This window comes from Chelonia mydas, chromosome 6 (genome assembly GCF_015237465.2).
Source record: "Chelonia mydas isolate rCheMyd1 chromosome 6, rCheMyd1.pri.v2, whole genome shotgun sequence".
NCBI lineage: Eukaryota > Metazoa > Chordata > Testudines > Cheloniidae > Chelonia > Chelonia mydas.
This window is the reverse complement of record NC_051246.2, coordinates 111,625,583-111,638,772: the sequence shown is the minus strand read 5'-3', so window position 1 is coordinate 111,638,772 and position 13,190 is coordinate 111,625,583. Positions and strand designations below refer to the sequence as shown.

Genomic DNA, 13,190 nt, shown 5'->3' with positions numbered 1-13,190 from the left:
TTCACAGGTTTTGGGAGGCAGACCAGTCCTCGCCCACAGACAGCCCACCAACCTGAAGCATATTCTCACCAGCAACTACACACCGCACCATAGTAACTCTAACTCAGGAACCAATCCATGCAACAAACCTCGATGCCAACTCTGCCCACATATCTACACCAGCGACACCATCACAGGATCTAACCAGATCAGCCACACCATCACCGGTTCATTCACCTGCACGTCCACTCATGTAATATACGCCATCATGTGCCAACAATGCCCCTCTGCTATGTACATCAGCCAAACTGGACAGTCCCTACGTAAAAGGATAAATGGACACAAATCAGATATTAGGAATGGCAATATACAAAAACCTGAAGGAGAACACTTCAACCTCCCTGGACCCACAATAGCAGATTTAAAGGTAGCCACCCTGCAGCAAAAAAAACTTCAGGACCAGACTTCAAAGAGAAACTGCTGAGCTTCAGTTCATTTGCAAATTTGACACCATCCCCTCAGGATTAAACAAAGACTGTGAATGGCTAGGCAACTACAAAAGCAGTTTCTCCTTCCTTGGTGTTCACACCTCAACTGCTAGAAGAGGGCCTCATCCTCCCTGGAGAGTGGGGTGGGAGGAAGTTTTGTTTCATGGTCTCTGTGTGTATATAATGTCTTCTGCAGTTTCCACGATATGCTATGCATCCGATGAAGTGAGCTGTAGCTCACGAAAGCTCATGCTCAAATAAACTGGTTAGTCTCTAAGGTGCCACAAGTACTCCTTTTCTTTTTACGAATACAGACTAACACGGCTGTTACTCTGAAACCTGAACTAACCTCGTTATCCCTAGCCTGATTCTTGCTTGAATATTTATACCTGCCTCTGGAAATTTCCACTACATGCATCCGACGAAGTGGGTATTCACCCACGAAAGCTTATGCTCCAATACGTTTGTTAGTCTATAAGGTGCCACAGGACTCTTTGCCACTTTTACAGATCCAGACGAACACGGCTACCCCTCTGATACTCATTCGACAGTAGTCCAGAGCGATTCAACACAACAAAGTTTAATTCAATTCAGTGCAACACCCCACAAGTAGAATTCAATACAACGCAATTCATAGGGTGTCAGTACATCTGTATAGATAGATTTGATACACCATGGGACAGACAAAAAGCATCTGAAACTGATTACAGTGCTTTTAAAAGTAAAAATAAGTGGTGGGGGAACATCTCAAGCCCTTTTTTGTGAAGTAAATTGTATCCAAACCAAATGTCAGCTTGCTTTCTGAAACACACAAGATATAATCCCCCGATTAAAGGGTTTTAATGGAAATGCCAAGTCAGTTTTACCCACAAAAGTATTACCTCACTGTCTTAACATTTTGGCTCTGATCCTGCAAAGATGTGTGCTTACCCTCAAATCTATGGGGTTACGTACATGCATAATTTTACAATGAGCAGCACTGAGTCTACCCTGATTTTTAACCATTTCATTAGGACTATTTTCTTCAGTTTTTTTAATGGAAGTAGGGCAATTTTCTCTGCATGACAATATTTTCTATAACCAGTTTTCACAGCAACATAAAATTATTTAAGAGAATCAAGAGAGACTAGTTGTCTACTTTTAAACGTTCTAAAGCAAAGATAAAAAGAGACTATCTGAAATTTGGGGAGGGACTATTTGACATCTACAGTTTACTTCTAAGCTCACCTAAATCTGCTGTGTTGTTACTCTTTTGCTGAATATATATTTTTAAAACTACTATTTTGTATAGAACCAAAACACGCACAAAAACATATTAAAAATCAAATCTGAGTGTGCAGCTAGATGCAGGCATAATGGATACACTTGCAGAAATGGGACCACATTTCTGACAGCAGATAATGTAACTGTGGGTGCATAAAATTCTCAGGCAAAGGTTCCCCCTAAAAACTATGGTACTGCATTATCAGGTTATAGATCTTAAAAAAGCTTGATGGAGTGGTAGTTTAAACCTCTCCCTTTTGGTAGCTGATTGAAAGTAAAATAATCTCAGTCATTATTTTATAGCAACATTTAAATTTTGATGGATAAAAACGCAAATTAACGCGCTTATATTAAAACATATTAATGGAAAGTCGATGTTATATAAAAAATTGAGAATAAAAACTTTGAACTGTGGCCCGTACGGGGATCGAACCCGCGACCTTGGCGTTATTAGCACCACGCTCTAACCAACTGAGCTAACCGGCCACTTCTTGTTAAAGTGTCTGCACTGGTCTCCATAAGAATAACAGAGGAACTACTGTTGTCGTTTCTCCACCCCTCCTTCGTTGTGGTCGTTCTGAACGTTGCCTGTTCCCAAGACAAGTATTCAGTTTCCACCCAGACGGCGAGTTCTCGGGATCCATCCCTTGTAGGTTCAAGGGGCATGTTTGAGCCAGAGATTGAACAAGCTCGTTCAAAGGGTTTAGAATGGGGGCCTTGAATATGCAGGAGCAGTGACGCTAAGGTACAAACAGCCACCGGTCTCATTCACTGCAGGCTGGATTCATAGCCAGTAAGTTATATCCCCCCTCTCTCCCCCCCGCGAACAGCTTTTTAAAAGTGACTCCAGGTTTAATTTCATGAATTCAACATATTTATTTTGCCATTTATTTTAATATTATTTATGTTTAATTCCCACATATTTTACATACTGCTTTTTAAACAAATATTGCATTGGTAAAATATGAGTTACGTGTATTATTTTCGTTCTATAACGTTTGGGTTTATTTTAAATTATGTATTTATTTTACATTAAAATAAACTTGTATTATTTATAGATGGTCAGTCCAGCAGCAAATCTTGCCGTTTTCAGATGAGATTGCTACGTAAGCCATCAAACAAGAAAAAGAACCGCCAACAGGGGGAGTGCAAGTTAGTAAACCAGTAATTCTGTTTAACGTACATGCATGAAATCCACTAGTTTTTCTGCCTAATGTTATAGGTTCTCTGCAAAAGCTGATGAACTTCTAACTGGATTGTAGCCACACCACTTTTACCCCTAGTTGTTTCACAGTGAATGACAGGTTGTAAGGATCAACTGTAGGCTTAACATACCTATCTAAATATGACTCTGAAAAGAGAAGGTAATACTCACATTAGGTCTAATCACTGTTGCTATATTTAATTTATGGAGTAAATATGGACCTATCTGTACAGTATTATACACTTAATATGCTACTAAAATTGTTCATTAAGCAGAAATTTTATGTGGCTGTAGCAACAATTCATAGATTCATAGGACTGGGAGGGACCCCGAGAGGTCTTCTAGTCCAGTCCCCTGTGCTCAAGGCAGAACGAAGTATCTGACCATTCCTGACAGGTGTTTGTCTAACCTGCTCTTAAAGACCTCCAATGACAGAGATTCCACAACCTCCCGAGGCAATTTATTCCAGTGCTTAACTATCTTGACAGTTAGGAAGTTTTTCCTAATGTCCAACCTAAACCTCCCTTGCTCCTTAATCCTCAAAGGTGAAGGAGTAGCATTTTTCTCCCTCTTCCTTTTAACAACCTCTTATGTACTTGAAAACTACCATATCCCCCCTCAGTCTTCTCTTCTTCAGCCTAATCAAACTCAATGCTTTTGATCTTTCCTCGTAGGTCATGTTTTCTACACCTTTAATCATTTTTGTTGCTCTTCTCTGGACTTTCCCCAATTTGTCCACCCTAATTGAATTGGCCTCATTAGCACTACAAAAAGTAATTTGCTCTCTGTTGATATTCACCCTTTCTTATCAGCTGTTGGGAATGGGCCACATCCACCCTGATTGAATTGGCCTTGTTAGCACTGACCCCCTCACTTGGTAAGGCAACTTCCATCTTTTCATTTGCTGTATATTTATACCTGCCTACTGTATTTTTCACTCCATGCATCTGAAGAAGTGGGTTATAACCCATGAAAGCTTATGCCCAAATAAATTTGTTAGTCTCTAAAGTGCCACGAGGACTCCCCGTTAAAAATTATAAGTGTACTCTCTATGCCATTATCTAAATCACTGATGAAGATATTGAACAGAACTGGATGCAGAACTGATCCCTGCAGGACCCCATTTGAGATGTCCTTCCAGCTTGACTGTGAACCACTGATAACTACTCTCTGGGAACAGTTTTCCAACCAGTTATGCACTCACCTTATATTAGCACCATCTAGGTTGTATTTCCCTAGTTTGTTTATGAGGTCATGAGAGACAGTATCAAAACCTTACTAAAGTCACGATATACTGTACCACATCCACCACTTCCCCCCTATCCACAAGGCTTGTTACCTTAAAACTTTTAAAACTTACTATTAATACTTCATATTTCAAATTTGTATGAGACTTTTAAATTTTGATGTGAAAACACAATAGTGATACACTAGTACACTACTGTTAAAAAAATACAAGCCTAAGTCACTACCTTCTACAAGAAAATGTATGAAAGGGCCAAATAATTCTGCAAGTTTGAATATATGCAATTTCAATGGAATTCTTCCAGTAAGCCCTATTTTTCACAAACTGGTTTACAGTTACAGTGGGGGGGGTCTTTTTTATAATAGTTTGTTTCTATAGCTTTGATGATTTAAAATTAAAAATATTTATTTGTACTACCACAGGCAAGCATGGTGCTTTACAAAAACGCATAACAAGATGCATTTACAGTCCTGATCCTGCAATGGGACTACTAAGGCAATTACAAATGTAAGTGTTACAGAGACAAGGTGGGTGAGGTAGTATCTTTTATTTGCCCAACTTCTGGTGGGGAGAGAGGCAAGCACTCTTGCAGCAGTCACTCCAAAGACATAACAGGAGTTTGTGTGAATGCAGGGGTCCAGGTGAATCGTGCAGGATCACAGCCTATTGTAGACACATCAGCCTACAGACAATGCGGGCATGTTGGAACACAGTTCACAACAAAGGCAGCTCAAAGAGTTTCCATTGGTGTAAGAGTACACCAAGCCAAACGATGGTGAGGTCCCAGGCTCTATTACCGCATGGTCACCTAGACTGCGTCGGCCTCAGCAAAGGACTTGACCAGGACTAGTCAACTGGTGGACCATGGGCCAAATCTGGAACACCAGACACTTTTGAAAGGACAGTGAAATCTTGTTCTTTGCTTTTTATTGTTGTTATTGTAATATGAAAAAAATGTTCCTCTGGAGTCTACACCTTGACTATTCCTTGACCATGAAATTTGGACCTTGACAAAAAATAATTCACTGCCGCTGAGCAGCGTGACCTTCCCCTTGCCTTGAGAGAACCCCCCACTGCCAGTCTAACCTCTCCCCCTCCCATACGGACACTTCTCAGGGGCGGGGCGCCTGCCTGGCCCTCAGAGCTTCGAAACCTGGAAACACAAATCCCTACTGCGCTTGCCCATGTCACGGACCGAGGAGCAAAAGAAGTCTCTATTGCACGTGCGCAGGCGGAGCCGTGAGGAGTACAAGGTTCTGGTTTGCCCCTGTGCATCCTTTATCAAGGACGGGTGGGGAGACGAGAGAAAGCGAGAAGGTTGCTGCGCTTGCGCAAACGGGGTCGTCAATGGCCCGGCCTAAAAACAAGCTGTACTACGCCTGCGCGACTGTGAAACCGGGTAAAGACGGGAGAGACCGTAATCTCGCGCCACGAGAGAAGCAGGAGACTGTGCTGTGCTTGCGTGCTCGGGGGGAGCTGCGTTGCGCGTGCGCGGCTTTGTGCGGGAGCAGTGCTGACTCGGCCGTGCTCCTGGGCTGGAATCCTGAGCCTGAGCGGTTGCCAAGGTGACGGGAATACAACATGGCGCGCTGACAGTTGTGTCGGGAGGGGTGGGCGCTGCAGAGAAGGCCTCAGCCTTTCCCTCCCCGTCCCCACACCGCTGAGGAGCCGCAGGATGAACAGTAAGAGCGGAGAGGGACGGGTCCCGGTGGCGGTGTGAGGGGAGCGAGCCTCCCCGTGGGCTGGGGGAGCGCGGGAGAGGGCCTTCCGTTGTGGGGAGGGTCCCGGCAGGGCGGGTGCTTCTGTGGGGAGGGGGAGGGACAGTTCCTCTGTGGAGAGAGAGGGAAACGCGGAGCGGGAGGCGCTTCCGGGGTGCAGCAGGCAGGATGTGTAAGTGGGAGCGGGATCGCCGTAGGTTGGCAGTGGGTCCTGTTGCAGCGAGCAGACCCTCCTGGGGCAGGGAGAATGGACATACAGTGTGAGGAGGAGGGTGAGGGGGTGTCTAAGTCTTGCTATAGAGGGGATGCATGAGGGGTTTGTGCCCCATTTCTGTTATGTGTGGGTGGGGCACCCTATGTGGAGGACCAGGCTCCAGTGTCAGATCCATTTGGAACAGAAATGGGCCCTGCTATTGGGTGGAATGTGCATGTTGGACTATGGGTTGGTGGGAGGCGGACCAGATCCTAGTCTGCAAAGATATATGAGGGAGATAAGTAGCAGGGGGAAGGACCTGCCCTCTTATTACTAATATTAGTAAAGTAGCACCAAAAGACCCCCCTCAACCTCTCGGTTAGTTTTGATGCTGTTGATCATCTTTTCCTTGACTTTTTGCCCTCATTGGCTTTTGAGATACTGTCGTCTTCTGGTTTTCCTCCTACCCATCCAGTTATTCCTTCATCAGGTTCTGTCCTTGGCCTTTTGATTGTCTCACTTTACAGGCTGATCCTGGACAATATCTTCTCCTTACATGGTTTCAAATATCAACTGTGTGCTGATGACTTTCAAACCTTTCTCTCTACCACTGACCTGTCTCTTTCTAAACAATCCCATCTAATATCCCAAAGGAAATGTCAGAGAGATACATGCATCCGACAAAGGGGGTATTCACCCACGAAAGCTTATGCTCCAATATGTCTGTTAGTCTATAAGGTGCCACAGGACTCTTTGCTGCTTTTACAGATCCAGACTAACACGGCTACCCCTCTGATCAGAGAGATACATTATCTTCTCAATTTAAACTGAACATGGCCCAAAACAAACTCTTAAACTTTCCTCACACACCTCCTCTTCCCCCTTTTTTTATCACTGTTGGCACCACCACCACCATTCTTTTTATTACTTACACTGAACATGGGTTTTATTTTTAATTTATGCCTTTCTCTTGGCCCACACATCCAGGCCATATCCAAATCTTACAGCTTCTTCCTCCTCAACATCTCCATACTCCATCCTTTCCGTTCCATCTCCACACCCAAATTTCTGGTTTAGTTCCTCACTGTATCCCACCTTGACTACTGCAGTATCCTTCTATATTGTCTCCCAATTCAAACTGCAGCCACTAAAATAATCTTCCTTGCTGTCAATTTGATCACATTACTCCCCTCTCTGAATTCCTACACTTGCTCTCCATCCACAGTTATATTTAAACTGTTGATCACTCCCTTCAAGGCTGTATTTAAATCAGCCCCTCACTACTTATCCTCGCTTGCTGAACTTTATGGCATCTCTACCCCACCAGTGTTCCCACCCTCATCTGAAGATGTGTGTGTCTTTCATATGGCCACCTCTGCATTGTTAGACCTCCCCGAATCTGCAAGACTTCTACCCTCTCGCTCTTAGAAACCTACTTCTACCACACTACCTATAGTGTATTTTGTTGATTTGTATAGGAAATCATTTTGTTTTCTTTCCTTGACTTCTGTCTGCTTTTCTGTCTATCCTAAAACTGTGAAATTCTTGAAACAGGGACATCCTTTCTTGTATGTCTAAAAAGTGCCTTGTTTGTTGTGGATACTACTGAAATCAATTCCTAATTAGGGATTAGGCCCTTTCTGTTCTAGATATTGTATACACCGTTGTGGATAAAAATGATGTTTAACTAAAAATTTGATTTAAATTTTTAAATAAATGGTTGAAGTAAAAAAATCATTTAAAAACATTTCTAGTTCTTTACTTTCTTTCCATTTTAAAGTCTTAAGTTGCTAATGTGGATGTTTTATACTTGTTTCCTAATTATTAGTAGAATTTCAGGCTTTATAGAGATTTTTTCCTACTGAAAGCTTCACACATAAAATGCTCATCTGTACTGAAAAGTCAAGTGTACATCCTCTAACATCGTTCCTTTGACACCACCATAAACTCAGATAACCAAATAGCCCTGCTGTTGCAACCAACACCACCTTCCAACGTTATGAACTTTCACAGGTAAAGAAATGCTTTGACCAGGCTATTCTCCTCCATCAAGGCTTTCAGTTTGAAGTCAATGGGATTTGTGCTCCTAAATTGTTTAGGACTATCATCAAAGGGACTTAGGTGCTACAATGCTCAGCATCTAACTTTCTTGGTCCCTTGCCATTCAGTGGAATCCACAGCCCTGATTTAGGTTCCTAGGCTCTCTATACAATGCATGGGGAGAGTTAAGTGCTTAAGAATGGAATCCACAAAAGCCAGCATGCTGAGCAGAGAGTCACCTAAACTAGCCAGTAGGAAATGCTGAGGAGAGGGATCTGGAATAAGCTCTGCCCCTAAAAGGGATTTAGGTGTCTAAATCAGGACTGGAACTCTCTCTCTCTCTCTTTCTCGTTGAAGCTGTTTCACTGTGTATAATTACTTAAATATTCACTGGACCTAAGAGAGAGAGAATGACTATGTAGCCCAGGGTTAGGGCACTCATCTGGGATGTGAGCGACTCAGGTTCCACTTCTCTTGCTCCAATAAATATTTAAGTATTTATACACAGTGGAACAGCTTTGCTAGGAGAGATTGAGAGAAACCTGCCCCAGAATACCCTAGGGCCCAATGATAAGGGCACATTCCTGAGCACTGGGTGACACACATTCAGATTTCTTCTCCATGTTAGGCAGAGTAGGGAACTGCGCCTGAGTCTTTCACAACCTGGGCAGTGCCCTTCCCAGAGGGCTACCAACACTCACTAAAATAGTCAGGATACACTGGGATTAGGGACCTGAGGTAGTTGTGCACATGCTCATTGGCAGATTTCTAGGCACCTATGGGACTTCAACATAAGAAATTTAGGCATCTAAGGATTTTAGGCGCTTTCAGAGTTTGGCAGCAGCTGAATGAAGATTTTGAAGATCTCAGAGGCACCTAAGTCTATCATTTAGGTATCCAAAGTGTCAGTTAGGTGCCAAAGTCCTTTTGTGGATCTAGGCCTTAGGTGCTTTTGAAAATCCCACTCTTTGATGCCTACATATTTATTTTATTTATTTTTATTATTGAAAATTTTGGCCTGAATTTTTGATGTAAAAAACTTCACAATGTATTTGTTAACGCACTGAAAAGAAAAGGATAACTTTTCATTAACACTGAAGCATTTTTGTTGTGAAGTGACAATTTTTAGCCACTAAGAGGAAAATTTTTAATCAAAATACAATTTTAGTCCCTGATTTTGCAAACACTCCTGCTTAAAGTTACACGTGTGCATGAGTAGTGCCTTTGACGTAAATGAGACTTTACAGGGGCTTGATCCTGCATCATTCACATCAATGGAAGCTTTTTCATTGCTTTGAATGAGAGCAGGATCAAACCTCAAAAGAGTAAGGCTTTGTATCTGCTTAAGTGTTTTCCAGGATCAGGGTCTTTAATATTTGTTTTTGCCTACAGCTCCTTTGTAAAATTTGAATGATACCCTAGCATAGTGGCTTTTTTAAATTATAGTTTAGTTAGATTAAAAATGTATCATCCAAGTTGCAATTAGCACACTTTTTTTTTTTTTTTTTTCCAAATCCTCACCTGATTTAAATCAGTGATAGACAAAAAGTGATTTAAATTACTCCATCCTGGTCCAGTGCTCCAGGCCTATTCTTCTGTAAGAAAAATTCTGTGGTGCGTTATAGCCAGACAAGAGTCCATGAACCAGAAAGAGGTAGATGTCATTGGATCAATCAGAAAGCTTTGTTTTGTGGTGGTGGTGTTTTTTTTTTAATGTATTACATGTGCTTTTTAGCCTAGGTATTTTGAGTCTTCAGCACATATTGCTGATAAACTGGAAATAAAATATGAAGATTCTATCTCTAAGGATAGCCTGGTTTGGATTTTTATCATGCCATAAAATGAACTATTTGTATATAAAAGCTAGTAATTGACTGTGTAGTATAGAACTATCAAGATTGCCAATTGTTACCATTGAAGAACAGGTAGACCATTTGCTAAACTTTGCTGCAGATGGTTTATATCGGGGTGGCCAGACTTTTTGGCCAGAGGGCCACATCGGGGTTGCGAAACGGTATGCAGGGCCGGGTAGGGAAGGCTATGCCTCCGCAAACAGCCTGGTCCCTGCCCCCTATGCGCCCCCTCCCACTTCCCGCCCCCTGACTGCCCCCCCTCAGAAACCCCAACCCATCCAACCCCCCCTGCTCCTTGTTCCCTGACCGCCCCCTCCCAGGACCCCACCCCCATCCAACCCCCCCCCCCCGTTCCCTGTCTGCCCTGACTCCTATCCACACCCCTGCTCCCTGACCGGACCCCCGACCCATCCAACCCTCCCTGGACCCCCGTCCCTAACTGCCCCCCCCCACCAGGACCCCATCCCCTATCCAACCCCCCCCGCTCCCTGTCCCCGCCCTTCTCGGGACCCCCCAACCAACCGGGATCCCACTCCCTATCCAACCCCCCCCGCTCCATGTCTCCTGACTGCCTCTGCCCCATCCAACCGCCCCCTGACTGCCCCCCGGGACCTCCTGCCCCTTATCCACCCTCCCCTTCCACCTGCCCCCTTACCACGCTGCTCAGAGCAGCAGAACAGGCTTATTGGAAAGCCTGGGAGGTGGGCAGGCCCAAGTCACGTTGCCCGCGCGGTGGTGCAGATCAGTGGGGGAGGGGCTGGGGGCTAGCTCCCTGGCCAGGAGCTCAAGGGCCGGGCAGGACAGTCCCACGGGCCGGATGTGGCCCACGGGCCATAGTTTGCCCACCTCTGCCTTATATGTTTCACACAGAAACTAGCTCTGACAGTGTGGGGATGCATTTAAAATGTCACCCACTATGCTATCAATTATCTCCACCGTAGTGACAGTTTATCTTTTTATTTTAAAAAGATTGTTGGGGAATGTTCTTTACAATAGTGAGGTTTGAACATGCTAAATCAATGGTTGTTAAGGATTATAAAATATTAGCAATCAGGCTTCTAAGCAGGATTCTGACACCTCAGCATATTATTCCTGATTTGGTGTGTTTGTGATGGGTTTTGGTGCCTTCCTATATTGGTTTTTGAGATTCTGTTCCTGACTTGTAAAGTACTCCATGAGCAAAGACTGTTTATATTAATACATAGCATTTGAAAGTGTACTTGGCATTTTATAAACAGGCCTGCGTGTGCCTTGCACTGAAGATCTTACCATCTAAATCAGACAAGAAAATAATAAAAGACAATAGTTCAGGAGAGAGAGAGAGGGAGGAGAATGTGTTGGTGATGAAAAGGAAGAATAGATTTCTGGAAGAACTGGGCTTTAAAGAGGGTCTAGTGTAGAGAAGTAGTTTTTCAAACATAAGAGCAGCATGAGGGAAGAAAAGGGAGAGTCTTAGACGGAACTTAAAGAGCAAATGATAAGAATGATAGGAGAGAATGATGATTTTATCCAAAGTGCCACTGTTAGGCTGGAGAAGAGGAAAGGTTGTAAAGGGGAAGGTCACAGTAATAAAGATAAGAAGTGAAAGAGAACCTTGGTAATGAGGACAGGGCAGATTTTAAATATTAATAAGAGAAGAAGCATTAATTGCAAGAGCGGATATGAAGGTTGGCTAGTAGAAAAGAAGAACGGAACGGACACCTAGGTTACTGCTGGTAGGTATCTGAAATATAAAGATCCACCATCCAGCTTCTGGATGGTAGAAAGAGCTTTCAGTCACTCCTGCCCCTGCAAAGACTCCTGGATGCTTCAAGGAGAAAGGGGTATGTCTCCACTTCCCTACAGCCTGGTCCATACCTAAAACTTAGGTTGATCTAACTACATCACTCGGGTGTGAAAGTTCCACACCCCAAGCAACGCAATTATACCAACCTAACCCCCAGTGTAGACAACACTATGTCAATAGGAGGGCTTCTGCTACCACCTCTTACAGAGGTGGATTAACTATGCTGACAGGAGAAGCTCTTCCTCCAGCAGAGTAGCATCTTCACTGAAGCACTACCATGGTGCAGCTGCACTGCAGCATTTTAAGTGTAGACCTGTCTGTAGGCAAGCCGACCTAAGTCCCAATATAGCAGTGGTTCTCAAACTTTTGTATTGGTGACCCCTTTCACACAGCAAGCCTATGAGTTTGACCCCCCTATATATTAATAACACTTTTACGAATGCTGGAGGCGAAGCAGGGTTTAGGGGTGGAGGCTGATAGCTTGCGACTCCTCCCCCTCCCCCCCAACCATAATAACCTCCCCACAGTTTGAGAACCCCTGCCATATAGACACCATTTGGTAGACAGAAGAATTCTTCTGTTGACCTAGCTACTGCCTCTCAAGAAGGTGGATTCATTGTAGTGACTAGAAAAAACCCTGTTGCTCTAGCATGTGTCTATACTACAGTGTTGCTGCAGCATAGCTGCAATGCTGCAGTACCCTAAGTCTCCTACAGCCTCCTTGATTGCTGTCAGGCATGAGGGTATGAGGGAGGAAAGAGGTCTTTGTTACTTTACCTCTCCCTTGGTCTCTACTTTTTGGATTCTTCTCTGTGAATAACTCCACTGCCTGCTTCCTTTGTTGTTCATAAGCTTTCCCCAGCAGTAACAGTAGCATGAAACTGACATGAATTGGTTTACTTTCAGCTCACTGGTGGAGATGGTTGTTGAACCTATAGGTGCAGATGAGATTACCAAGGACAGAATCTGGAGGGACACTAAGCAATGAGGGGACTTGTGGGGTTGGATAAGACTAGCTGATGGAACAGTCAGTATTATTGGACCAGGACCAATCAAGTACATGTAGGGGAAGCGAAGAATGAAAGAGAAATATAGTTTGGGTCAAAGACAGGATAATGATACCACCCTCATTTCTGCGCTGCCTCTGGAGATGGGTCTGATCTCCCCACCAAGAGCGGCCGTGCAGGGGAAGGACAACTCCTGTCCCTCCCCAGCACGGCCAGACTAGCAGATAGGAGCTTCGGGCTCCCAGCAGCAGGGGAGATCAGATTTCATGGAGGAGGGCTGATTTCACAGTCTGTGACATGTTTTTCATGGCTGTGAAATTCGTAGGGCCCTAGCTATGACAGAAAAAAGGCCTCTTGTATGTGCAGAGGTACCATGTCACAGAGCAGGGAGGTCATAGTTTGTGCTCTGGGAT

At 44.0% G+C, this 13,190-nt stretch overlaps 1 protein-coding gene and 1 non-coding gene across 8 annotated transcripts in view; one reads left to right on the top strand and one right to left on the bottom strand.

Moving 5' to 3' along the window:
• Nucleotides 1-2,142: 2,142 nt before the first annotated feature.
• TRNAI-AAU lies at nt 2,143-2,216 on the bottom strand. Its single transcript has one exon. It is a non-coding gene; the product is annotated as a tRNA-Ile (tRNA).
• A 3,110-nt stretch (nt 2,217-5,326) lies between these two features.
• The window catches only part of MOK (MOK protein kinase), a 33,036-nt gene continuing 25,172 nt past the window's right edge, over nt 5,327-13,190 (top strand). For 2 of the 7 annotated variants that reach the window (XM_037900971.2, XM_043547862.1), the window contains exon 1: nt 5,328-5,862. In XM_037900971.2, the coding sequence (XP_037756899.1) occupies nt 5,856-5,862 (7 nt within the window). In that variant the 5' untranslated portion in view covers nt 5,328-5,855. Of the gene's footprint in view, nt 5,863-13,190 lie in introns of all 7 variants that reach the window. The other 5 variants (XM_037900974.2, XM_027825340.3, XM_043547863.1 and 2 more) reach the window with 4 other exon arrangements.